Source organism: Rattus norvegicus, chromosome 1, assembly GCF_021556685.1.
Source record: "Rattus norvegicus strain SHRSP/BbbUtx chromosome 1, alternate assembly SHRSP_T2T, whole genome shotgun sequence".
NCBI lineage: Eukaryota > Metazoa > Chordata > Mammalia > Rodentia > Muridae > Rattus > Rattus norvegicus.
Window position 1 is genome coordinate 269,868,641 of NC_141534.1, and position 27,917 is coordinate 269,896,557.

The 27,917-nt window shown below is 47.6% G+C and overlaps 1 protein-coding gene across 3 annotated transcripts; it reads left to right on the top strand.

The window, feature by feature from the left end:
- The first annotated feature begins 1,369 nt into the window (after positions 1-1,369).
- On the top strand, positions 1,370-27,917 carry Fhip2a (FHF complex subunit HOOK interacting protein 2A). Of its 3 annotated transcripts, none has more exon segments than NM_001400898.1 (17): positions 1,370-1,701; positions 8,711-8,789; positions 11,295-11,464; positions 13,010-13,114; positions 13,316-13,438; positions 16,184-16,477; positions 16,615-16,811; positions 18,448-18,562; positions 18,865-18,941; positions 19,019-19,211; positions 19,670-19,839; positions 20,151-20,291; positions 21,194-21,284; positions 22,668-22,811; positions 23,878-24,018; positions 24,800-24,903; positions 24,987-27,917. In NM_001400898.1, coding segments are annotated over 17 exon segments (2,295 nt in total). In that variant the 5' UTR covers positions 1,370-1,656; the 3' UTR covers positions 25,093-27,917.

Here is a 27,917-nt window from a genome sequence, read left to right on the forward strand (position 1 = left end):
TCGAATACATATTTTACGGTGCTTATAATAAGTATGTAAAATTAAATATCCACCACACACAACTTCTAGCTTGCTCAAACATATCCACTCACTACAGCCAGTGGTGGCTGTAGGGCATTGTGAAAATACAAAATGCCATATAATTAGGCCAGGAGAATTATTATGGTTAATAAACTAACCAAACCTCATAAGTAGTAGTATGAATAATAACAACAAACACTGTGTGCTCTAGGTTGGAGCAGGAAGAAGGAGCTTGAACGTGGTAAGGAACACATCTCAATGTCCAACAAATAACAGACGATGTTGCCAGCACTTTAGTTTACAGAAATCAAGGGTACGTTTACCTGTCTTTGAGCGCAGCAGAAGCAAACAACCAAAGCATGGAAAAGGGGCAAGTCTCTCCTTCCTTTCTCTCTTGGTCTCCCACCCTCTTGTGTTGTTACTAATATTATAACAATAAGCAAAGCCAGCTTTTCCTGGCTTCCTTCACTGCCTTGATAACCTCAAGCCCCAGAATGGCAGAGCTGGATCCTAACAGGCTTCTCTACCCCGCTCGGAGCGGTGGCGCCCTCTTCTGCCCCCTTTCTGTCCCCTGTTCAGCGAATTCTACTATAAATAGATATTTTCACCCATGTTAATGAGAAATCTACTTCACTCTTATGCAGAATTCCCCGATCCTCTTGGTGAAATGCTAATATCAGCTTGAAGCAAAGTTCTCCAGACTCAGAAGTTGTATCAACCAACTTAAAATGGTCCAGTCGGTCAGTGTTTCCTCTAGGCTTGTTTTAATACACCTCTGCATAGTACTTTGGGAAGCCTCCAGCTAAGGGCTCATTACTTTGCGGCTACACTCATCAGTATTAGGCATCTTGAATGTTACTTCCTTTCCCAGAAACACCCTGAAATCTTGTAAGCCACCATCCTGCGTTATTTAACCGAACCCTCATCCCACGTGTCCATTTGGCACTTCCGGTTTTGATAAGGATAAGCTACTTTAGTCTAGCGGAGTCTTTCCACCTGCAATTTGATGCGGTCGAATTCCTAGCACGTGGACCCGCTGTTCGTTTTTGGCGTTCGGGAAGCTGATATTTCCCTAGCGGCTTCCAGACTTGCCCTACGTACAGCACGCAAGCGCAACGTCTACGCGTCGCTGCCAAGTGTGCACACTGCGCCGGTCACCGAGAGGAGAGCGAGCACCGCCCGGTGCACCGCGCCAGTCCCGCCCGCCCCGCCGGCCCCACCTTCTCCGTCGGCTCCGCCCTTCCCGCCGTGGCCCCTGCGCGCCCCGCCCCGCGTTCAGCGCCGCCAGCGGAGGCCTGGGCTTCCCCCCGCCGCACAGGCGCCCCCTGCAGGCTGCGGTGGGCACGGCAGCCGGAAGAGCCCGAGCTCCTGCCACCGTGTCCGCGCCGCCGCCGCCGAGCTCCGTGGGGCCCCGATTGCAGCCGAACGTCCTCGGAGCCTCCCGCCGCGGCCCCGCGCCCTCCGAGTCGAGCCGCCGCGCCTCCCGCCCGGCCTCCGCCCTCCGCTCCCCGCCCGGGCCCGCCCGCACCGGCCTTCACTCTGGAGCGGTCCGGGCAGCCGCAGCAGGGGCGGCGGCGGCGCATCGAGGAGCTCTCCAGGTCATCCCGGGAGAAGCTGCTGCAGTCCCGGGACAGGATGTTCTCCAAGCTCACGTCCATCCTGCAGCACGCCGTGGAGGCGGTGAGGCCGCGCGGGGCGCGGGGGGCTGCGGGGCGCGAGGAGGGAGGCTGCGGTGAGGCCTGGGCGCCGCCGGGGCCTCTGCCCTCCCGCCGGGGACCGGGCGGTTCCCGGGGCCTCCTGGCCGTTAACCACCGGGTCTACGTGGCCAGCGCCGCGCAAGACAAAAGAACGGCGGTGCCCGTGGGCAGGGCTTGTTTTTGCTTTCATGCGGGTGGGAGAGGAGCGACGGGGACCGCGGGGCCCGGTCCACGCCGGTACCGACTCTGCCAGCTCGGGCCCGGCGGCCCACCTCGGCCGGACCTCGGTGATCGATCTGCGGGAGTTTGCGGGTCCACGATCGCCCAGCTCACAACCATCTGTTTCCCCTTTCTTGTCTATAATGCGCTTCCTGGAGGCTCTTGGCGCAGCCTGCAACCGCTGTACTTTGAGGCTGGTCCTAAACCGCCCAGAGGGACAGAACTCAAACCGCCAAACAAACCAGCACCCGAAGACCCTAGGAAGAGAATGCCTTGCCAGTGCCAAACACCAGCCTTTGCTCTATTTTACTTGCTTGTTTTGGACAGATTATCACCTTGTGTGAAGAAAGTTACTGTGTTCTTTTTTTAAAAAAAAAAATGACGTTTTCTTTGCATATTGAGAATGGTAGCTCTTTCAAATTCACATGACTTTCTAAAGGAAAAAAAAAAAAAAGATCCCAAAACACCACGGTGATTTTTAGGTTCAGCTAACGAAATTAGAGTTGCGAATTTCAGATATGGAGACAAAACTTTAACGCAGTTGCTTTTTACATACTACGTGCAATTTGGGTTTTGCTTTGTCTTGTGACCAAACCAAGAAAGAAATGGGATGTCCTGAGGAGCAGTGTTGACACATGGTGGGGGAGAGGACTGGACTTTAAAATACTGCTTCTGCTTTCCTTGCTTAATGCGGAGTCTACCTGCAACAGCGTTTGCAAAACAACTACGAAAACTTTTAACAAGTTACATTGGTATTTTGTATTATACTTGAGACTATAAAGAGTCAGCAAACTTTTGAAAGTTGAACATAGTTGATATAATGATAAATAAAAGATAACTAGAAATAAGCTATATGTATTAAACCCTGGGGCCTGTCATGTTCTAGGCAAAAGCACTCCCACTGAATTTATTTTATTCTCTTTCATTTTTTTGAGATAGAGAATCGCCCAGTGCCCCAAGGTGGCCTTGAACTCACTTGAGCTCAGCTCAGGCTGGCCTCCAACTTCTACCTTAGCTTCTGGAGTCCTTTAAGTTCTAAGCATGTCTCCAAGCCTGGCCAGGATTTTTGGTTTATAGACTCGTTTTGGTCCCAAGGCCTGTGTTTTCTGTCTTCGTAATCTTTTTATAATTACATGTATCATTAGCATCTATCAAATTACCCAAGTAAGCCTCTGGCTCTGTAGTATCCAGTTTCCTCTTCTTGCTGTGAGGAGAGACGTTCACTAGGTTCACCCAGTCCCGGCAACAAACGCCCGGTGTGGAAATGTCAAGTTCATTTGCTCAATGCTGGTTTCTAGGCTGTGCCACCACCCACAGACTTTACCAAGAGAAAGGATTGCTCCTGACATCTGATTGGCTCTGCTTTGCTTTGTTGGGAGGGGGTCTCATGTAGCTCAGGCTAGTCCAGCATTTCTTGGGGGAAAGAACTACCCCAGAAAATGATAAATAAGCCATCTTCTGGTAGCTGAAGAATGTTCCTCTGTGACTCAGTTTCGTTGACTGTTTTGCTTGGTTTTGTCCATGAACGAGTCTTCCCACTCCTTAATTCTCTCTCCTTCTACCTTGTGACCCAGCACACCAATGAACAGAGCTCTCAGGGTTCTGGAGGGAGGGAGCCCCAGGGCTGCAGGTGACCGGACCTTTCCTCTTTGCCCTATGCATCTTCAGAACTACGCTGTCCTAACCTCTTATGTCATCAGCATCTGAGTGTCCAGAGTCAGGTCAGGTCAGCCCGCCATGGTTTTTAAGGTTGACCAGATGTATATTCATCTACATGAGCTTAGATGAGGGGTTTGAGTTTTGTGTTTGTTTTGTTCTTGAGTCAAGGTCTCTGACAGGCCTCAAACTTGCTATTCTGCCAAAGATGACCTTCAACTCCTGAGCTTCCTGCCCCCATACCCCCAAGGGCTGGGGTTATAGGCTCACTCTTTGTTTTCTGTTTAGTTTCTGGTACTGGGGATTTCACCCAGGGCTTGGTAAGGGCTGTCCCACAGTCTTCTACCCTGGCCTTTTCAGAGCCTTTTTATTATGACCTCTTGTGCATGCGTGTGTGTATGTGTGTCTGTGTGTGTGTGTGTGTGTGTGTGTGTGTCAGAGAGAGAGAGAGAGAGAGAGAGAGAGAGAGAGATCAGACAGAAGTCTGACATCTTTCTGGAGTCAGTTTCTCTCTCTCTCACTGGTATCAGTCCTGGGGAATTAAATTCAGGCAGTCAGACACCACAACTGCCTTTGACTGCTGGGCCATCTTAGTGCCTATCCCTTCTAAATTACAAAAAAAAAAAAAAAAAAAAAAAAAAAATTCCTTTCAGATTTATTTTATTTGCACGAGTGTTTTGCTCGCTGTATGTTTGTGAACCAAGCCTACGCTTGGTGCCCGTGGAGGTCAGAAAAGGAGGCCGAGTCCCCTGGAACCAAACCCGGTCCTCTCCAAGAGTAACAGGTCCTCTTAACTGCTAAACCAAATCCAGCTTTAACTTTCCTGAATCCAGTCTTCAAACTTTCACTCTGAAGTAGCCTCTCACTAAACCGTCCAGGCTGTCCTTAAACTGTGGTCCTCCTGCCTCAGCTTTGCAAGTAGCTGGGATTACAGAAATGTGTTGTCGAACCTGGCGTGCGTCGATTAAATAAATGGCTCTTCCTCATTTGCCATTAACTACTTACAAACAGGGAAAAATAGGAGATGTTTTCATAGTTTCACGTCTATAAACTCGTTTTAACCTGATAGACACGATGCGAGATTAGGAAAGACTTCACACCTGAAGAAAAGCCAAGACCTGTAGTCTTCTCGAAAGGATGACTCTACCCTCACATAGCTCTGTTAGTATCTTAGGAATAGATGTGTTCTGTTAGCCAGTTGCCACATGTCTCAACTCTAATGAAGTCTGTCTTAAAGTTAGTCCTAAGATTAGATCCCATTGTCTTAGCAGTTCCCATTGAGGGTTTGCTGAGGGCCAGGTCCTGCAGAGGCATCATCGTGACTCTTTCCCTTTATTCCAAGGGAGGATTAAGGACAAGCCCCTGAGCTTTATCTGTTTTCACTAACTTAGTGGATGTCATCCTTCAGAATGTTTTCAAAGCCTAGTTAATAGACAGTTCTAGGGACCAGCATCCCACCCTATTGGGCTCTGAACCGGAGCCTCCTGTCTGTTAGGGAAAGCCTCCTACCTCTGAGCCATCTCCCAGCTGTAACCCAGCCTGCCCTTGATCCTCTGCTTCTCTCTAGCAGTTTGCCTCCTGACTACCAAGTCTTGAAAACTGTTCTGTCTTGGCACTTGTTTTTCAAGCCCTTTTGACTTTTAAGAGCCAGAGTGAAAGCTGGCTAAGGGAACACAGTATGTCTGCATCTTGGATCACAGTGCCAGCTTTCTAAGCACACCCAGGAGGTCATAGTGTCAGGAATGCACAGAGTTGATCTGCCTTGGAGTCAGAGCAGGGTCCAGTCCAGCCACTATTCCTCCGAGTTGACATGGAACCTCGAGTTTGTGCACAGGATGGCTGCAGAGGTTAAAATGAGCTGTATAGGAGAGGTGTGGTTGATAACGAGTCAGAGATTGGTTTAGCCAGGCTGTGGGGGCTGTGAGGGGGGTGTAGGAGGAAGAGAGCAGTTCTTATGGGTAGTTGCAGAAGGCTCCAAGAGGTAAGACTCGAACTAGGTAGTAGAGAGGCAGAAAGGACAGGGATGTGTTAAGGAAGTTGAGGAAGTAGGTTTTGGGGCTCACACTGTGTCTCTGACCTTCCTGACTTTTCTACCATAAAACCTTGTCTTAAGAAAAGTAAGATGGGGGTGACTGAGAGTTGGACAGGGAGCAGGATGTACAGTGAATAAATGAAAAGAAGGAAGGAAGAGCAAAGCAAGCCATCCAGATGTGGTTGCCCACGCCTGTAATCCCAACCCTTGGCAACCGGAAGCCAGAGGATCAGGAATTGAAGACCCCTGCTATGCAGTGAGTTTGAAGCCAGCTGAGACTACAAGAGACCCTGTCTCAAACAAAAACAAACAACAAAAACAGAGATTTAAATAAGTTTGGGGTAGGAAAAGGCACTTTAAAGGATCTTTTAAAATAAGCATTTTGTAGATATTTAAAGCAGAGTTAATGGCTAGAATGTTTTTGTCCAAATTGTTGATGGAGGTTCTTTTGTGTATTGGATGCGCTGGACAGAGTCCAGGTTTCTAGCAAAAAGCATTGTTCCCTAAGGCAAGTCGGCTAACAGGTAGACTTTAATGGGAGTTTGAGCAAAACAGGAACTTCTGGGGAGAGTTTAACACAGTCTTAGGCTGCGTATGGTGGGGGGTGCAGCTGAGGCAAGAATATCTCAAGTTCAAGGCCTGCCTGCAGTGTATGCGAGACCCTGCTACAATGTAAACAGTTAAAGGAGTGCTGGGGGTGTGGCCTGATGGTGCTGCAGTGTTTGCTTACCTCCAAGCCCTAGGCTTCATCTTCAGTTCTGCCAGTGAGTGTGTGTGACCCGTGCAGTGCTGGCCTGCAGGCCTGCCAATCCAGTGTCGGACACTGGTGGCCACCATTTCTTCATGGATGAGTATTTGATGCTGACGGCTCCATCACTGAGTTAAAAAATGGGAGTCTGCTTGGTGAAAAAGGTGGCTCCACCCAGCCCTTGTCCAGTTACAGCCTAAAGGAGAGACAGCTGAGCAATGGGTCAAGGCTAGGAGGAAGCCTCAGAGTGGCAGGTGCCTCAAAGTGGAGAAGGGGAAACTTCCTAGAGAGAAGAAGGTTCCAGATAGGAGATCAGGAAGTCCAAGACCAGCGAACAGGAAATCACAAATAGGTGTCCTGGCGATTTGAGGTGGCTATAGGTTTGAGAGTTTTGAAAAATTAATCTCCAAATACTAAAAAATTATAGTCTCCTGCTGCTGGTTCACGTATCTCTATCAGAGGATGAATGTTTTTATGCACTGGCAAAACAGGCAATTTGCACAATAGTAACAAAAAGGCAAGTTTACCAGACTCTCACAAAGTACGAACAGGGCTGTATTCGTCTGACTTACTAGCAATTCAGAACAGTTCATCTGTCTCGCTCCTGCACTAAAGGAATGTCTTCTTCCTGCTTGGGATTTGATGCTATTATATGGTACTCGAAGCCCCCCCCCCCCAACACACACACACACACACACACACACACACACACACACACACACACACAGACTACCTCACCCCACCCCACTCCCCTGCAGAGGTGATCTGCTGTGTGGTATCGCTGGGGGAAAAGCTGGAGGAAGGATACTGTGTAACAACCTAAAAGGAGAAATCATTGCTACATTAAATACAACATCCTTTCTTTGAAAGAATCAGTTCCTCCCGTGTTTGTCCCATTTGTTAGTAAATTTAATTCCATAAAGCTAAGTCTTCCCAAAGCTTAAGCACCTGTTAAGTCTTTCACAACTGCACTAAATATTCATTTCTGTTTTCATGTTCTGTGCACATAGGCAAGTATGGGAAGAGTTGGCTTTAAGAAGCCAACGACAGATCAAAACTCTTCAGTTCCGTTTTCTTTTCATAAACATATTGCACCTGTGGCTTGAGAGACGTAACATGTCTGTGACTGTACCCATAAGTTGCACAAGAGTTGAGAAATTGTGTTGACAGAGTTGTCAACCTCAAAGTCACTAGCTGGGAAGCCAAAGGTCAGCATGGAACAGGTGGAAGTTAAGAGAGGCCTGACTGCAGTAGGTCATCTGGCGGGCCACAGGTAGCTGTGAGCGAGGCTCAACACAAAACCAAAGACTTACTTAAAGCAGTGTGCGTGTGTGTGTGTGCGTGTGCGCACTCAATCTGCTGCATTCTCAAGCATGAGCTTGTAGATGGCCACATCTGGTCACAGTGTCCAAGGGTTGGACATTCTTGGCGCTTACAGGAGGAGGAACTCGAGAGGGCAGTTTCCCCACTGAGACTGTAAAATAATTGTTCCCAGGACCGAAACCTCTAGCTCTACACTACCATGGATCAGCACAGTACTTTCTGACAAAGGTTGATGACAGCTCAAGGTGGCCGGCTCCCATTCTCAGTCTTTCAAGGAAAAGAGAAGAAGGAGAAGGAGAAGCCTGGCCCACTTTTCTCCTGTTTAACACAAGTTCCCCAGTGCCAGCCAGCTTAGGGCAAGATGGCTGAGGGCTATAATTATGGACTTAAAACTTACGAAGTGCATTTCTTTTTTTCTTTTTTCTTTTCTTTTTACGAAGTGCATTTCAAAGCCTGCAGTGTGACACATTTTGTAGAAGTGTCTTGTTCATGTAGTTATTTTGTTAAAAGTACACACTGCATGATCTAGGCTTACAAAGGAAAAGATTTTCATCAGAATGCCATGGAAAGTAGGGAGCAGTTTAATCAGATTATGACGTTGGCAGGACTGTGTATTTCTGATCCTGATACGTAAGCGACTGCCAGCTACTCCTTGCCCTTTCGCCTTCCAAAGTCCCAGGTACAAAGGCCTCTGGTTATCAGTGATGTTATTTTACAGATAGCTCAGTCATGGAATGGGGGTCTGGTTTTATCACTTTTGAAGCCATATGATAACAGAATAGGGGGAAAGGTTAATGCTGTGGTTTAATAATAACATTGATAAAGGTGGTTTTTCTTTTAATAATTCATTCTGTTGTCTTGGATTCAACTCATTTTGGCTTATTTGTTATTTAACATAGAATCAAGCTTCCCCTTTATTTTGGTGCTTCTCTTACATCACGGACAAGTGTAATACTAAGGTTTGTAGGCTCCTTTAATGGCACCCTCTAAGTCTGGCCTTTTGTGTTTCTGTAGCTTGCACCGTCTCTTCCATTACAAGAAGATTTTGTTTATCACTGGAAGGCAATTACCCATTACTACATAGAAACCTCAGGTAAGGAGCAATCATGCCTAAGATCTGCTTCAAGATGAGTTCTTAGTTATTTTATTTTAACTTTAAACAGTTTTACCTTTGATTAGTCTTTTAGGGTCATTTAAAATGTAGTTTCTGAGCATCCCCTGTGCTGGGCGTTAGGCAGGCAGGAAAGGAGCGGTCAGTCTCACACACTGATAGAGCTTATGCATTGACGAGGGAGGCACTCAGTAAGTGGGAACGCGCACATAGTGTGTTAGATAAGTGTTAGGGGGAAGCAGGCGTGATAGGGTGGTGGCAGTGGGTATGGGGGTGTAGGCTGGACAGATGGCTACTTCAGGCTAGGGAAGACCACGATGCCCTTTGGCTGTTCCCCTGGGGAGGCCCTCACTCGGCTACTTCTGTCTACTGCTCCATCCCTCAGTCTTTCACTGGTTTCTTGAGAAAAGATGATCCATGATTACGTTTAGGAGCAAATGTATAGAAAACATGTATAGACAGTATGTTGGTTGTTCTCCTGAGGATTATTGTATAGGATCTAAGAGGGGAGTATTTGGCAAAGGAGGTTATAACTTCTTTAGTGTGTGGGTGGGAGGGAGGGAGGGACACAAAACCATACTGGGTCTTTTCTGAAAGCACTCCACCTTTTTAAGTCAATCAATCAATCAATCAATCACTCTCCCTATCTTTCTCTCTCTCTCCCTCCCTCCCTCCCTTCTGTGCATGTATTTCTGTATGGCTGTCTCTGTGTGTGTGTCCATATGTCTGTGTCCGGACGTCTGTACACATGATGAGTATGAATAAGCATGCTTTGGTTATAGAGAGATCAGAGTACAACTTTGTGGAGTTGGTTCTCTCTGGGAATTGAACTCAGGTCATCAGGCTTGCACATAAGCACCTTTGCCAATTGAGCCATCTTGTTGGCTCTGTCCACTGTACTTTTTGAGACACTGTCTCTTACTGGAGCTAACCAGTTCACGAGATTGACTAGCCTGTGAGTTCCCGAGACCTGCCTGTCTTCTCCTCCCACAGAACTGGGGTCACAGCCACAGCACCTGGGTCATCATGGTGTCGGGGATCTGACCTCAGGTCTGCATGCTTGGCTGCCAGGCACCTTACGCACAGAGCCACCTCCCCAGTATCCCCCGGATGTTTTAATTATTTCAAAAAGTGTAAGGTTTTGGGATGAGGGTAGAGCTCAGTGGTAGAATACTTGCCTGGTGTAAGTTAGATGCTAGATTCCAGCACCAGAATTTAAAAAAAGAAACAGAAAGAGGGAGGGAAAGAAGGGTTGTGAGTAGCGTCGACAGAATCCAGGGGAGAAAAGGGCAGAATCAGACTGTTCACCTAAGGTAAGGTTGTTCTTGGGCATCATCATTAAGGAGGAAAGAGAAGCTAGTGCTCCAGTGGGGGCGTGGCCTTTAGGCGGCTGGTGAATGGTTTGCCCACGGAAACAAGGCAGCCAGGGGTAGGCAGTCCTGTTTTAGTCAGTGAGCAGAAAGGGTGAATATGGGGGATACAGGTAGAGTGTCTTAAGGATTAGCGAACTGTGTATCCTTGGCCCTCTTGGCCACGTAGTGTTCTTCGTGTGTCATCTGTGCTGAAGCTCACACAAACCCAAGCAGTGGCCATGCCTTGCTGTGCGGCCATGGTTCATGTGAACTGAGGTGGGCCTCACGGGCCCCAGGCACTAAGGTTTAACAACCTGCTCTCTTGAGGGTTGTGCCATCGCAGCGGTAAATAGGCAGATGAGACACACACATCCTTCAAGACAGGCCAAGTGAAAAACTGAGAGGGGCCGCTGGCAAGCAGATAGGGTCAGAGGTAACTCATGTTTCAAAGACAAGAATCCTGTGTGGCTCTAAGGCTGGGACAGCCCTTCACATGTACTGTGTACAGTCTGCATGCACCGAGCACCTTGCATGTTTAGCAGCTCACCTGCAAAGGTATTTTTTAAGACTACTCACCTATTACGATTAGCTTTTGTGATTTCTTTTTCCCCCTTCTCTGGGGTTTTAAGGACACACACATCTTGAGTTAAGGGACTTTTTCTCTGTTTGGTAGCGGAAGTGTGTGTATTAGTTATGTGAGGGACAAGTGTGCTCTGAGTCAGGCAGAGTCTCGGGATAGAGAGAGGATGGAGAGAAAGGGAGTCAGGGCGAGCAGGGTCTGACCTGGGCTCTAGGTGTCCAAGCTCCCGAGTAGGAAGCAGGAGGCATCATAGGCGGCAGTGTGTGCAGAGGCACAGGGGCAGGGAGGGTTTGAACAACGGACAAGAGGAGACAAACTAGAGCTTGTCTTTCAGAGACCATTTCTAACTGAGAATGGTGAGCGTTCACTGAGGAGCTATGTTCTAGGAAGTGGATCACAGTTTCTAACAAAGATAGCCACACTGAGCAAACCTTATGTGTATGATTCAGACTTTCCTGCTGAGCCGGGATGAGGGGAGAGGAGGGTAATGTATTGCACATGGGAAGTTTAAAAAGCTTTTTGAGTATTGATTTGATGAGTTTTTCTGTTGTTCAGATGACAAAGCCCCAGTGACTGATACAAACATCCCATCCCACCTGGAACAGATGCTAGACATACTGGTCCAAGAAGAAAACGAGCGGGAATCTGGAGAGACAGGGCCGTGCATGGAATACCTGCTCCATCACAAGATCTTGGAAACATTGTACACCTTAGGGAAAGCCGACGTAAGTCCCTAACCCATGCTGTGTAACACAGGCGAAGCTCTAGGTGCTCAGTTCAGATACAGGGATGGGAACGGCGCATGGCGCAGTCGGGGAGGGGCAGATATGTTCTGTGCAGCTACGACGTCCACAGAGAGAGAGCAGAGCCGGCCCCTGCTCTGACCACACTACTGCTTAGCCCCATAGAGTCCAAGGCAAACAATTCCTGTTGCTCACAGTTAAAGGGGTAAGAGCTCTGTGAGGGTTGCGATACAACTTCCACCCTAAAAGGGAACATTGTTGCTTAGCCTGACATTCATGGAGTCACAGTGGATATAATGCAGATTATAGGCCTAATGAATTTTGAAAAAAAACTCTGCAAACCTAATATTATTATAGATAGTGTTTCCCACTACATTGGCTTCACATTCATGCATCCTGGCACCAAAGCAAGGGCATGTTCTGAGAAATGTCAGCTGGTTTTGTGCTGCGGACACCACAGTGTGCACAGGCTGGAGCTGGAAATGATTGTAGCACCCCCTCCAGCTGGAAAACTCAGTGGTTCAGTGAATTTCTGTAAAATAAAACACTAAAGAGAAATGATGGGCATTTTAATAACACATAGTTGCAAATCATATTAAAGGCAACTTCTTTTTAACAAAGTCTCTAATGCCCAGTTTATTTTGAGGTGCATTTAAGTTAAGTGCACTCTTTTCTAAGGAGGGAACCTGTCCCCTGAGAACCGGAGCCAGACCCTTATGTCCCTTGTCCCCACCTTTGCACAAAGGTGAGGAATTTTACAATCCAGTTAGTTTGATGTTTTAGCAGAATGGTAGTGGTTGTACTGCTAGTAAATTTATTTCTAGTACGAGTGATTATAAATATCGTTAACATTTTATCTGACTCATATAAGGTAGTTGTTACCCTAAAAATACCATTGTGCTGAAGATTATGTTTTAGGCTGTTTCCTGATAGTGTTCCTGTGTACACATCTTATGGCCGTTTGACCTGTGTGCAGGCATCTGCTTTATCACAGCGCATATGGCTTGCCTGACTCATGTGCCTTTAATCCAGAGTGACGTCAGCTCGCTGCTCTTGAGCAGAACAGCTGGCACGCTGTGAGGACATCCTAGTGAGAGTCTCTGTAATTCTCATAGTGCAGATACCTTCGCATTAGCTTAAAGGAGCCTTAGGGCGCCTTTGTACTAATGTCTGTGTGCTAGTTAGAACTTGTTCGTTGCTGTAAGTAGTAAGATCTGCCCTCGGTCTGGTGGGGAGTCAGCTCTCATAGGCTCCTGTCCCAGCCTGGTGGTGCCTGAAGCAGATACTGGCCTCAACAACACGTGTTCCCCATGGTGTGTGCAGTCACTTGAGACTGTAGTCACAGACATGTTACGGTCTCAGATGTATGATTGTGTTTCTGGAGCGCCAGTTGTGAATATTAGTGGAAACCTTTGTCCTGGCAGAGTCATTAACTGGCCAGTAGCTTTGTCTGTGAAGGGGCTGTACTTAGAGACAGGTCTGTCCTGCTGTGAACATTTGCACATGTCATGTTTGTCCTGTGCCCAGTGTCCTCCAGGGATGAAGCAGCAGGTCCTGGTGTTCTACACCAAGCTCCTGGGGAGGATCCGGCAGCCCCTGCTTCCTCACATCAATGTACACAGGCCCGTGCAGGTATGTACTCCCCTGACATCAGATTAAAAGCACATTGAACTCAGTATACAAAGATTTTACATTGCTTTTCTAAGAGTAAAAATAATGGAGGAAATTATGTAACAATAGCATAAAAATCTGCAAATGAGTTTTCCTTATCTCACCATATTTCTAATTCTCTGTAATGTGCTATACTTTAAATCTGAAAAAAAATTTTGACAGAAATTAATTCGACTCTGTGGCGAGGTCCTTGCTACACCAACGGAGAATGAAGAGATCCAGTTTCTCTGCATCGTGTGTGCGAAGCTGAAACAGGATCCCTACCTGGTCAACTTTTTCCTGGAGGTATGTGGTGCTCCTATGATCTGTAGCTCGTTATAAAAGGTGAACTCCAATCCTCTTGAGAGCAATTCAGGTCTGCAGGTTCTGCCAACCAGAAACAGTTTTCATTTAGGATCAGTGTTTATTTCAACTGGAAGTCACACTGGAAGGAGAATTTCAAGGAGTGCAGTTGAGCAAGATAGGGTAGGACTAAGATGGGCTGAACAGCACGCCGAGACTCAGAGGGAGGAGACTCAGAGGGAGGAGGCTCAGGGAAGAGGCTCAGAGGGAGGAGGCTCAGAGGGAGGAGGCTCAGGGAAGAGGCTCAGAGGGAGGAGGCTCAGAGAGAGGCTGTTCAGAGGGAAGAGGCTCAGAGGGAGGAGGCTCAGAGGGAGGCTGCTCAGAGGGAGGCTGCTCAGAGGGAGGCTGCTCAGAGGGAGGAGGCTCAGAGAGAGGCTGCTCAGAGGGAGGAGGCTCAGAGAGAGGCTGTTCAGAGGGAAGAGGCTCAGAGGGAAGAGGCTCAGAGGGAGGAGGCTCAGAGGGAGGAGGCTCAGAGGAAGGAGGCTCAGGGAGGAGGCCACTGGGGAAGGGGGAGGGAAAGGACAGCAGATGCAGAGGCGGGCAAGCTGAACGGAAGCGTGAAGTGCTGACAGCTTTTTTCCCTTTTGGATGGCTGCAGTATTTTGTATTATTTTTACAGTCATAATCAAGACATGGTTTTGAATTTTACTTACAGCTTAAAAGAGGAAAATAAACCGTGTCTACTTTCTGCTTTTGTTTACTTTTTTCCTTTAATCTCTTTTTGGGTTTTTTTTTAAATATATATGTCTACATATCGTGTGTGTGTGTGTGTGTGTGTGTGTGTGTATTTGTGTGTGTGTGTGTGAGAGAGAGAGAGAGAGAGAGAGAGAGAGAGAGAGAGGGAGAGGAGAGATTAGATTCTCTCTCACTGAACCTGGGTTTGCTAGGATAGACTGTCTGCCATCTTGCCCCAGGGAGCTTCCTGTCTCCCCCCCACCCACCCCCACCTCAGGGTTATAGCTTTTGTGGCTATGTTGGGCGCTGGGAATCTCAGCTGAAGCTTTTATGCTTGCAGGAAGCCTTCTGACAGCTTAGCCAGGCCTCAGCCCCTTCCTTTTTCCTCAGCAGTGAAATCTTAGCAGAATGCTTTAGGGAAAGCGGCTTTGCTGTAGTGTTTGTGTGCCCACCGTTCTCTGGGCATTGTTAGGTTTTTAGTTTTTCCAAGACTTGTACATTCTAATATATCGGTTCTCTCCTGTTACTGAGTAAGTAATTTGGGGTTCTGTCTGCACATTCTACGGAGATCAGCAGGCAGCTCAGCTGCAAAGTCGCATGAATTTAATTTTCTTTCTTAGTACTGTGGCCGAGAACCGCCTGCTTCTGTTTCTGTTAACACTCACAGTCTTTGTCTTGTTTTTAAGTTTGCATCCGAATGCTTCTGTTAGTCTAGAATGCATTTCTAAAGATGTGACTTTGGCTGTATTACTGTTCTTTTATCACCCCAGAGCTGAGGACCGAACCCAGGGCCTTGCGCTTGCTAGGCAAGCGCTCTACCACTGAGCTAAATCCCCAACCCCTCTCTTTTATTCTTTATGTATAAGAAAAAGTTAGTTGAGCTGTGTGTGAGATTTCTTTACCTTGCTCTTGTTCTGAGACAGGAGCTCACTATGTAGGCCAGGCTGGCCTTTAGTCTGGGGAGATCTTTCTGCCTCCTCCTCCATGCCTGGCTGCTTTGGTTTTGTGTGTGAGTGTGTGTATGTGTGTGTGTGTGTGTGTGTGTGTGTGTGTGTGTGTGTGTGTGTGTGTGTTTGTTTTCTTGAGACAGGACTTCACTCTGTAGCCCTGGCTGGCCTAGAATTCTCAGTGTTGTCTAGGCTCACATTATGAGTAAGCTGGGGTTTTCTTCCCAAAGTTATTATTTTGTTTGTTTGTTTGTTTGTTTTCTTCTTTCTACTGTTTTCTTACTTAGTACTTTAGATATATGGATTTAACCTCAAACTTACCCGAAAAGTTAAGGCCCTCCCCATGACCCTAGCAGGAGTAACATTGAGGTGACGTTCTGTAGTGACATTCTTGAGTGACTACCATTGCTGGTACTTTGCAGGAGTCAGTCATCACTAATCACGTCATCCTTGGTCAGTGTAAAATACATGTGTTAGCATGGAGGGTCGGTAACGTCCAGTGACTGTGACGTCACATCTAAAAGGTGGCTTAAGTCTGTATATTCATGAAGCACTTACCACCTTCTATTAGGCATGGGGAACACTAATCATAAATAATCCAAGCTGGGCCTGATGGCACAGGTCTGTTAATAGCTGTGACGTAGAAGACTGAGGCAGGAGGATTGCCATCAGGACCTGCCTAGACTACAAGATAGGTTCAAGGTTACCTGAGTAACTAAATAAGGGCCTATTTCAAAATAGAAATAGACAGTGTAGCTCAGTGGTACAGTATTTGCCAAGCCCGTGTGGGGCCTCTCATTCAACATCCAGCATCGTGGCTACCCCCACCTAAATCTATTAGCACCAGAGATGACACTCAGAGTCGGACAGAGAGCTTGTCTAGCCGAGTGAGGCCCAGGCCGTGGATCCCAGCACACCACCAGAAAGGAAGACAGGGAGACAGGGAGACAGGAGGCCGTTCCGATCTGACTTCTGGGTTTTGTTCACTTGAGGTGGTAGCTGTGCCACCGCTCACCTCTGCTTTTTGTCCTGAACATGACCCTCACAGACACACACTTCTTTCCAGAACAAGTCAAAGTCTCTGATGTCCAGAGGAGCTCTGAGTGTCATCTCAGAGGATGACCCAAAAGGTCAGGACCCCGTGTCAGGAGACGTCAGCCAGTGCCACCAGCCCCAGGAGCTGTCAGGTGCTACTGGGGTGGCGCACGCGGAGTCCGAGGAAGAGCCCCCTCATCAGATGGATGACTTGAATGCAAGTCTGGATGACCTCAGTGTCACCTCACTGCCAGAGGCCTCTGCCATCCGGCCAAACCAGGATTACAACTTAGTGAATTCTTTGTTAAACCTGACAAGAAGTCCGGTGAGTCAGCTTCTGACTTTCCCCCACGATTGCAATAATACGTATTTAAAGCAGAGACACATTTATTCTTCCTTTAATGAAAAAACACTGAATCCTTTCATGTTGAATTCCAAAGTGATGTGTGTGTTCTTTCTCAGGACGGCCGGATAGCTGTGAAAGCGTGTGAGGGCTTGATGCTCTTGGTGAGCCTGCCGGAGCCCGCGGCTGCCAAGTGCCTTGCTCAGAGCACCTGCTTGTGCGAGCTCCTGACCGGCAGACTCACCTCCCTGTACAAGGCCCTACCTCAGTCAGTGGACCCCTTAGACATCGAAACCGTGGAGGCAGTTAACTGGGGGTAAGCACCGTTTGTTCTGCGTTCCTGGAGGGGAGGCTTGCTATGCTGCGTCCCCTTCCTAGTGACAGCACTGCCTGGCGCAGTGAATGGGACAGTCTCCTGTTCTCACGTAGTAGTGGTGGCAGTGCTGTGGGGAGGGGAGCCCAGGTTAGAGTCCCGCTCCTTTTATTTCTCCCGTTGTGAGGTGTATGTTAAGATCTATAACTGCTCATTTTGTCAGTGCCTTGGCTGGCCTGGGACTCGAGTTGTAGGTCAGGCTGGCCCCGAGCTCAGACACACCTGCCTTCGTGTCAGCGTCCCGTACAGGAGGGACTTGCTCCAGGGCAGACTGAGGTGTCCTGCGGCTGCGCTGTGGGCTCTCCTGTGTCGTGCTTGCATCCATCTATTCTGTGTCTCAAATTCACACACTCTGTTCTTGTTAGAAAATTGCACTTTTGGCCTAGAGAGGCAACTAACTCACAGTTCAGAGTGCATACTGTTCTTATAGACAGCCAGAGCTTGGTTCCTCGTACCCACATGGGACAGCTCACAACCTTCAGGGATCCAAAGACCCACACTTCTAGCTTCCATGGGAGTCTGCACTCACACGCATTCCTACACACACGCATGCACATGCACACGCGTGCACACGCACATTTCTACATACTCAGTCACCCACATACTCACACGTGTACTCATACATACATATACACATGCACATTTCTATACATTACAGATGGACACATTTTTACACACGCATTCACACGCACATTTCTATACACACTGCACACACATTTCTACACATGCACATTTCTTTTTTTTTTTTTTTTTTTTGGTTCTTTTTTTTTCGGAGCTGGGGACCGAACCCAGGGCCTTGCGCTTCCTAGGTAAGCGCTCAAACCACTGAGCTAAATCCCCAGCCCCCACATGCACATTTCTATACACATACATTGCACACACTAAAAATAAAAATCTTTAAGAAAATGTGAATTTGACATAACATTTATAAATTATTTTAAAATAAAAGCAACATTAAAAACTATGCACAAACTTGCCACCTACCAGCAGCCTAGTATTTTCTTTGTTTTTAATTTTAAATATTTATATGAAATGTTTGAGGCTTTCCTATTGTATTCTGGTCATATGCACACCTGTCCCACCTCTGAGAGCTACCCTGCTTCCGTCCCCACCCACCTCAGCCGCCCCTTTTGTTTGAAACTCACTGAGTCCAGTGGATGACGGCCTAATATTTTAATCTGTCCACCTTTGCCATTTTCTCTGAAGACTGCCACAGTGAGTTTGCTTATGTCCTGCAGGCAGCCAGCCGCACTTGTTAAGGTCATGAGCACATTGTGGGTTAGGGCAGAGGGAGCCTGCCTTGGCAGACCTTCCGTTCCCTTCCTGCTCCTCCCCTGTCTCCCAGCTGGAGTCCTGGTCAAACCTCTGCCGTCTGGGTGGTTCTCTGTGTTGGCGTCCTCCCACTTGAGGAGTGAACTGGTGTGTGGCTTTTATCTGAAGGGGCCTCTCTTACCTGTGTCTCCTGTAAATTTCTCCTGATTGGTGTCCTGTGCTGCTCCATGTGTCGCCTGAGCTTGTCCGGGTGCTTCCTTTCCGTGTGCACGCTTCCTGGCCTCAGGCTGTTCTCTGTGTCGTGCAGGTTGGACTCCTACAGTCATAAAGAAGACACGTCAGCGTTCCCGGGAAAGCGGGCCTTAATTTCATTCCTTTCCTGGTTTGATTACTGTGATCAGCTCATCAAGGAGGCCCAAAAGGTTTAACTTCTTTGTCGTTTATTGATAGTTTTTGTTTCTTAAGTAAAACTTGGATCACTGTTCCAAAAGTATCTTAATTATGCCTTTAAGTGCCTATAAACACTCTCTCGACTTTGGAGAGATGTTTCCTTATTGGGATCTTCCCCCCATTCTTAGTTTTGAGGGGAGAGGGGTGGTACAGAAGCAGATGGCTGCCCTGCACAGGACCCAGATGGTTCCCAGCTCTATGTGGCACTGACGTCTAGTGAGAGTTCATTGTCTTTGGGCCAAGTCAATTTACTGATGTTCACTGTGTGCTCTAGACTGCGGCTGTTGCTCTCGCCAAAGCCATCCATGAAAGGTTCTTCGTTGGTGTCATGGAACCCCAGCTGATGCAGACGTGAGTGTCCCCTCACCTTGCAGAACTAGACACAGCATGTCGTTTCTGCCCACTGACTCCCTGTCTGCTCCTCCCAGCTCTGAGATGGGGATTCTGACGTCAACAGCCCTGCTGCACCGGATTGTTCGGCAAGTGACCTCGGACGTCCTGCTTCAGGAAATGGTGGTCTTCATCCTCGGAGAACAGAGGGAACCAGAGACTCTGTCAGAAATTAGCAGACATCCTCTAAGACATAGGTTAATCGAACATTGTGATCACATATCTGATGAGGTAAGCCATGGTCAACTGTGCTGAACCTAGATACTTTGAAATGTTTTTTTATGTTCTTATGATTTATTTTGTAATGGCTTTTGTAATTTTTGGGGTGCTGGTGAGGGGAGGGTGCTGATGAGTGGAGGGTGCTGGTGAGGGGAGGGTGTTGGTGAGGGGAGGGTGCTGATGAGGGGAGGGTGCTGATGAGGGGAGGGTGTTGGTGAGGCGTGGGATGGTAGCACATGTGTCGCAGTGAATGTGTAGAGGTCAGATTTTCTCCGTCCACCATGTGTGTGTCTCTAGGATCGAACTCAGGTAATCAGGCTTGGTGTCCTGTACCATTACCCAGAGAGCCACCTCAATGGCCTCTGCTTGTGACCCTTCAAATGAGTCTCTTTTTTGTGGCTCTAACACCTGACTTGTGAAGGGCACCCGACTTGAAGGTGTCCCCTGAACCTCCATCAACTTGGTTTCAGATCAGCATAATGACCCTGAGGATGTTTGAGCATTTGCTACAAAAACCCAATGAGCACATCCTGTACAACCTGGTCCTAAGGAATCTTGAAGAAAGAAACTATACGGAATACAAACCTTTATGCCCAGAAGACAAGGACGTGGTGGAGAACGGGCTGATAGCGGGAGCTGTGTAAGTGTCCGCTCCGGGGCGGCATCTCCCCAGCCAGGGCTTGGGTTTTCCACAGGTGCATTGAACGATGACTTCCGGGGGTTAGCCGCCTCCTCGTAAATGGCAGATGCTAAATATTCTCTGAGCTTTAACTAAAGTGGTAGTGAACCCTTGAGATTGTTAGAGTAAACTAGTAATTTGCATATTAAATGCATTAGTCCTTATTTCTTTATATATTATGTAATATAATCTCAGAAACTAGCAGATAATCTTTTGGTTTAGAAAATATCGTAATAAATGTTGTTTTTTATACATCATTAAATTAAACGTAGAGATCTGGAGGAAGATCCATTATTTACTGACATTTCACCAGATAACACTCTGCCAAACCAAGAGTGGATCTGTTCACCCCGCGCCAGCCCAGACCATCCCAAAAACGACGGCAAGACGGAAGTGCACAAAGTCGTCAACAGGTGAGCCACCGCCTGGTGGCGTGAGTGCGTCACGGGTTCTGAGCCAGGCTGTGCTGCCCCTAGGTTGTCGCAGGAGTGCCCTGTGAGTGCAGGTGCTGCAGGGAGCAGGCGACAGACAGCTGGGACAGCAGTTGATAGCAGGAGAAGAGACAGTGTTCACAGAGAAGTAATTTCTGTTAGGAGCACTGACCAGTCACCATAAGAAGCTCCCCAGGTCAGCCTGCACAGGGAGGAAGGAAGAAAAAATAACAGTCTCAGGGACTGAAAGCTACATAGTTCACAGCTAGAGCTACTTTGGCAGACTTCTCACTCTGTGTGTCCATTGTTTCAAAGTGTCTTTTCCTGAGAGTTTTCTCTGCGTCCATTGTTTCAAAGTGTCTTTTCCTGAGAGTTTTCTCTGCGTCCATTGTTTCAAAGTGTCTTTTCCTGAGAGTTTTCTCTGCGTCCATTGTTTCAAAGTGTCTTTTCCTGAGAGTTTTCTCTGTGTTTGCTTTCAGCTCTGTTATTGCCTGGTCCTGGCAAGTGACATTAAAAATGACATTTGGCTTAAATGTGAAATTATACCCTTAAAAACATCTCACATTCAGTTACTTAAATACAGTTTCTAAGGTTAATAAGTGAAGCAGTCCGTTGTGCCACAATCCAAAAATTAAGTCTCTTTAGATTTATTTGTGTTACATACATAATTATACATAATTAGTTATTTTCTGTATGTAACTTAATAATCTTAACTTTGTAATCTGAGGGCAGAGTTGCCTTTTATCGAACTTGCCGCCATATACTTTGGTTTTTAAGTTCCCATTGCGCTTGTTAGCAGTTAAGCTTGCGTGTCATTCTTCTCGGGTGTGGTGTGTACAGTGCTGCCATGGGGCGCCTGTGCTCATCACAGCCCTTCCCTTCAGTTTCCTCTGTTTAGTGCCAGATGAAGCAAAGTCCTCCTACCACGTTGAGGGCACGGGCTATGACACCTACCTCCGAGACGCTCACAGGCAGGTAAGTGACTCGACCGACTGACTGGGGGGGTGTGTGTGTGATTGCATACACGTGTCACTCCCACATACACTACCTGTCCAGTTATGTGTGTGTGTTGTCCTGACTCCAGAGAAGGCGTTAGTTCTCCGAGCAAGCACTGAGGTCTCCGGTTCCCAGGCTACCTTGAATTTGCTTATAGCCTGGAGCTCTTCTGAGTGCCAGGATTGCAGATGTGGCCTTCCATAGCAGGCTCTCAAGGACTAGTTTTATTTTCACTCTCTCACATGCTAACACTTCATTAAACACAATAAATACACATGGAGCCACCTGTGGCACCAGCTGCATATGTAGCAGAACATGACCTTGTTGGGCATCAGTGGGAGGAGAGACCCTTGGTCCTGGGAAGGCTCGATGCCTCAGTGTAGGGGAATGGCAGGACATGGAGGCAGGAGGGAGTGGGCGGGTTGGTGGGGGAGCACCCTCACGGAGGCAGGGGGTGGGGGGATGGGATAGGGGGTTTCCAGAGGGAAAACTGGGAAAAGGGCTAACATTTGAATGTAAATAAATATTTAACAACAAAAGGGAAAACTCTAAAAAAAATTGATTAAAGGTTTTGAAGCGAAATATTTAATAACAAAGCAATTTATCCACTATTTACCAGTATGTGACAATTTCAAATAAAAAAAAAATCTAAGTTGGTAATTTGCCATATGATCGTAGGCATGTAACAAGTTATTAAAGTACAGAAATAACAAAAAAACCCACAATAATGAGTTCCTAGAAAAATGAAAACCGAAAAAAACTTGTAGTTGTTTCATTGTTAGACCTGGCTGATAAGAAACTGCCTAGTTACATTATGAGGGCTGTCTGACTTCAGGGCTTCCTCTGGTCCCGACTGACTCCTCCAGTCATCATGGCAGACTTGGAGAACATGTGGTTCAGAGCCAAAGTCTCATCTAAGATGTTACCTCTGTGAGAGCTAGCACCCCCTTTTCCGTTCTTACCACTGGTCCTGTTCACAAGACTGGCCTGTGGACACCCCCCTTTGTAGAGCAGTGCTTCCGCCTTTCATTGTGGCATGCCCACTGTCTGTCCTTTCTAAGGACAGCAAGCTTGCTTAGTAACAGACACCATCCACCCGTTGCATGCAGTGTTAGATGAGACTTTGGCTCTGAACCACATGTTCTCCAAGTCTGCCATGATGACTGGAGGAGTCAGTCGGGACCAGAGGAAGCCCTGAAGTCAGACAGCCCTTTCCCCATCCCTCGATGGGCTCCGTGTGACACTCCCATCCCTCCTGCCTGGTTCTGACGCCTCAGGCACAGCCGACAGTATCTGAGGAAGTTCTGCTTCTTCTTGGCTTGTTTCTTGGCTGCTCTAATGATCCAAATGCTTTCCTCATAGTTCCGAGACTACTGTGCTGTCTGCTTACGATGGGAGTGGCCTGGAGCCCCCAAACCACTGGAGAAGTGTGACTTAGAAGCAGCCTTCTTTGAAGGACATTTTTTGAAAGTTTTATTTGACAGAATGGGAAGAATTCTTGATCAGGTAATGCATTGGAAGATCCTGATTTTCATACTATTGTGTTTGACTCCGCGGTGTAGCACTGGCTGATCTTAGTCTTTCTAATAGATGGCTGTGCATAGATGATGAAGGAGGGGTGTGTGTGTGTGTGTGTGTGTGTGTGTGTGTGTGTGTGTGTGTGTGTGTGTGTGTGTGCGCGCGCGCGCGCGCGCGCGCGCGCGCTGCACCAATAATTACAAGTAGGAAAATATACTTTAAAATTCTCCCTTATTGGGATTTTAGATTTCCTTTGTCTTGTTTAAGGCAAGATTTTGAAAAGGGGTGACATGAAAGTAGTTTCTCTTCTCAAAAAACCTCTGTATTTATCAGTTCGTGGCAAGAAAGAAGTCTGACAGTTGAACTTAGAGCCAGAAGCTATGTTTTGGGTCCCTTATAACAGAATATGGAGGTGGGCGCATCTAGTGTCCTTCTGCTGTCTGCTGTCCTCCGCCGTGTGCCCAGCCATTCTCCTGGTTTTCACTGTGTCAGAGCATGGAAACAGAGAGTCCACTGTGCATCTAAACTTGGTCCTGAATCCCCTTTGCTGTCCCAGGCTGCCGTGCCTGTGTCTTCTAGGCAGTTAGTTTTAAGCCCACTGGTTTCTTTTGGCTACGTGGGAAAAGAGAGCTAGGCTGGGCGAGTGGCTCCAGGAGAAGTGCTCAGCCACACCATCCTCCCTAGTGCCGGCCTCTAGGGCCAGCAAGCAGCCGTGAACAGCTAAGCTACAGAGTCGTGTGAGCCTGGCACTGGAGGTGTCTTAGGAGCTTCATCCACATGAAAGTAGGCCTAAAATTACACCACTGTGTTGAGAAGTTCAAATACTTTTTGTTAGTTAGGATATGGTTCAGTGTGTCCTCTGTGGTTCATAGTTAGAGCTGTGCCTGACACTCTGGTGGGTTGCGATGGCTGAAGGTTGTGATGGCTGTAGGAAGCTGTCTCTCTGGGTGCCCATGCCTGTTCTCTGTCTTAAGTCTCGGCACCCGGGTCAGGGCGGAGGCATCCCAGTCCCGGAAGCACAGGGCATGAACACTTCTGTTCTTCTTCCTCACAGCCGTATGATGTGAATCTGCAGGTGACCTCCGTATTGTCCAGACTCTCCCTGTTCCCTCATCCACACACACACGAGTACCTTCTGGATCCCTACGTGAACCTGGCCTCTGGCTGTAGGTCTCTCTTCTCTGTGATTGTCAGGGTGAGTTCACTGATGTTCTGTTCTCTGGGATCAATCACCTATATGATCATCCTCATCTCACTGTGTGTAGTGGAAAGTAAGACATGGCTACTGCCTGTAGGTCATTGCCACGCGTTCTGAGCCATTATAGAGCTACGGGAGTTCACTGAAGTCATTAAAACATGGGCCAGAGCGATGCTTCCAGGGTTAGGAGCACTTGCTTTTGCAAAGGATCCAGGTTTATTCCCCAGCACCTACACAGTAGCTCACAGCCATCCTTAACTCCAGTTCTGGGATCCAACAGGCCACGGGTACCTACATACATGTAGCGCACACACATGCATTAGGCAAAACATGTATATGAATAAAGTAAGTCAATCTAAAATTTTGTCTTACTTATATAGTGCGCATGTGTGCATACGTGCATATGTGCATGCATGTGTATGCAGGTGTGCTTCTGTGTAGGCCAGAGGTTGGTGTCTTCTTTGGTCACTCCAGCATTTGAGGCAAGGCTTTTACTGAACCCACAGCTCCATCTCAGCCAGGTGGGCGGGCAGTGAGCCCCCACCCCCACCTCCAGGGCTTGTCCTGACTCCACCACCAGTGCCGGGGTTGCAGCTACACACCCCTGCTCCCAGCGTCATGTGGGTGCCAGGGATCAGAACACAGCAGGCCTGGCGCCCACAGAGCCACCTCCCTATCCCTGACATTTAACTTCGAAGATTAAATAGAAGTCGGTTGGTCATAGATCTGGTGACTGGGAAGGAAGGTCACTCGAGCGGAATTCCTCACTTCTGTGCAGGTTGTTGGAGACCTGATGGTTCGAATTCAGCGTATTCAAGACTTCACCCCCAAGCTTCTCTTAGTCAGAAAGCGACTGCTTGGCTTGGAGCCCGAAGGCCCCATGTGAGTCAGAGTTTTACAGACTTTAAAATTCCTCCCATCTCAGGGTTGCTTTGTTATTCTGATTTTCTGTCTGCTTTCTGCAGCGTTGACCACATCACGCTGCTGGAGGGTGTGATTGTGTTAGAGGAGTTCTGCAAGGAGCTGGCGGCCATTGCGTTTGTTAAGTTCCACGCTTCCTCCACACCGTGAAGAACTGGGTCACTGGATACTTCTCCACTCAGCCAGGAGAGGGTAAAAAGCCTTGTAAATGAAGTATGGCGGGCGGCTGCACTGAATGTTAGGAATCCACTGTGTGACTGCGCCCAGTGACGCCTGATGTTGCTTCCATTCACTCGCCATGATGATTCTCTGTATGACTGCACGTCCCTCAAACCCCGGACACAGTCAGACTCGAGGACTGAAAAGCTGCCCAACTTGGGACGTCAGGACCTGGCTGATGCTTGTTCCTTCAATGTCCTTTTAGGCAGCAAAGCATTTTGACATTCTCTGGGACTCAGATGCTTTTGTATTAATAAGCAGCAAAAAAAAAAAAAAAAAAAAAATCACTAATTTTATAACTTTTTAAGGTTAAGGTTCTTATCATACAAATAATTTAGGAAAACTAAATGAGGAAAAACACTGTTGAAGAACCATCAAAAGAATCTGGAGGAGAAAACGCGCAGAGCATCATCAACTTCTTCAGCTTTTATAAGAATAACAATTTAATATGATAAAGAAATTCTTAATATATTATATATATTTTTAAAGAAATGTTCTTTTACTCTGGTGCACACAGCCGTGCCCGTGGTTGGTCCGTGTGGCTCCCGGTTTATTTGAAGCTGTCATTTTCGCAGCAGCGTTGATGTACGCTCACTGCTCCTGTTTGCTCGCAGTATTGTTTTAAGCCAATTAGCACATGCCGGGTTGAGACCCCCTCCGTTTGCTCTCTGAAAGCCGCTTTGCGAAATTGCTTTACCATTGACTTCCCGTGCGCAGCAGTGTTAGCGGACCCGGGCTCTGGAGCAGCAGTGGGCGAGCCGAGGGCCTCCGTGTTCACAGGTCTCACTTGGTTCAGTCTTTTGTCTTAAGTGATTCCAGAGAGAACTTTTTAAGTCTTCATGTTCAGTTTACACCTTAAAGGGTTTAAGGAAACAGAGTGTGTACGTGTGAGTGGTACGGATGCAGGGCCGTCTCGGTTAGCCAAGGTGCAGGGCACAGCTGCAGGACACATGGACACCTTGTCCCCTGTCTGTCTGCTCTTTAGGTGGCTGACACCGGTCGCCCAGCTCATGTCCTCTCCTTACTGAGGTGTTAAGCAGCAGCTCTTTCCTCTTCACTGTCCATCGCGGTGTGGGAGAGAGTGGGACGGGGCAGTCGCCACTGGGGGACAGCCACAGCCACGGCGGGCTCGGAGCTTGTCTGACACACGGCTCCGGCTGCTTTACTAGTGTTGCAGGTTCATCTTATAGCTCAGTTTAGCTGCTTAGGGACAAAATGCCACAAGATTCCGTTCCAGAGTGTCCATCTTTGTTAAAATAGCAAAACCACTCCATCTCTACCATGGTGCGACTCTCTGTCCCTTCAAGAAATCTGTTAGGACAGACAGTAAGAGAACCAGAACGGGAGGAGCGGTCCCCTCGCGGCCTTCCTCCCACGGCTCTGAGCGCTGAGCCTTGGTCCCCTTTGTTGTAGTCACTGACTAGTTTCTGCAGGAATCCCACGGTCCTCCATCTTGAGATGTTGCTACCAGCTGTGTGATGGTGGCTTTGATAAGGCATTGAGAGGCACCGGGTGTTCCGAATGCTCTCAGTGCTCAGCAGGTAGCAGTGAGGTGAGCTCCAGAGCTACCTCACCCTGCGCTTCACCTGGACCTGTGGTCCCCACGCGACGGGCTGGGCATAGCTCTGCCTCTGTCTGCTGCACCGGAGGACACGCTTCTCCTAAGCGGTCGTAATGACCTTGCCCATAGCCAGCCAGGGTTGGCCTGTCCTCTTCTAGGTTTAATTTCTTTTTCATATTTAATTCAGACCCAGAGTCAGCACAAATCACAGAACTGAGTTTGCTTTCATTTAAGGAAACCACGAGCTGCAGCTAAGGCTTTTCTCACAGTCTCAGCGATCCGAGGATTCCCGCAGACTGTGCTGGGTGAACAGCACCCCTTAGCTGGTGGTCGCCATGCTGAGTTCTAGCCTGCCTCATGTCTGTGTGAGTAGGAAATAGGTGTGCACATTTTTTTTCAACTTTCTAACAATATAGTCTATGGTTTATTTTCAGTAATGAACCATTTTTCACTTGACAAAATCAAATTTGTCTTCACCACTTTTATTGTAGCGCTCACGTGATAAGTATGTAATGTCCTCATAACATGTCTGTGCAATACGAAGCTGCGAGTGATTCATAGCTCTTGGCCTAACTGTATATTATTGTGTGTACATGTGTGTATATAAATGTGTATGTATATGTATATATATATCTATATATCTATAAAAGGACCAAAATCCTTAGCTTGCTCACGCTGTCGCTAGTGTAAATATTGTTACGTTTAATTTTACAGGGCACAAATTATAGAATTACTTCATTCTTTTCATGGTAATGTCTCCATAAGTTATTACATTACTGTATAGTTACCATTTAATTATGACGTTTACCGTGTAACAGAAGAAGTTACGGTGAAATGCTAAACCCACAAACTATGGTAATTTTACATTTTGGGTTGAGCAATAAAGTAAAATATGCATGTCATCGTAACGCCTAGATAGTCCCACTTCTGGGCCCTGTAAAGTCTGTCACTGATGCTCTGTCGGCCTCCTGCCTTGTTTACATTAAACAGGATATTCGGCGTGTTTCCCACGAGCACCGCGTAGGTCACTAGCAGTGTTTTGAAGGTCTGGATTCCCGGGCCACCATTGAGGAGACTCTTGAGGTGACTCTACTGTCCCTTCCAGGCAGGGGAGATCAGCCTCAGCTCTGCGCTTACAGTGCATGCAGGACAAAGAGGGAAATCAAGAAAATAAATTGATGTGACTTAAACGAAA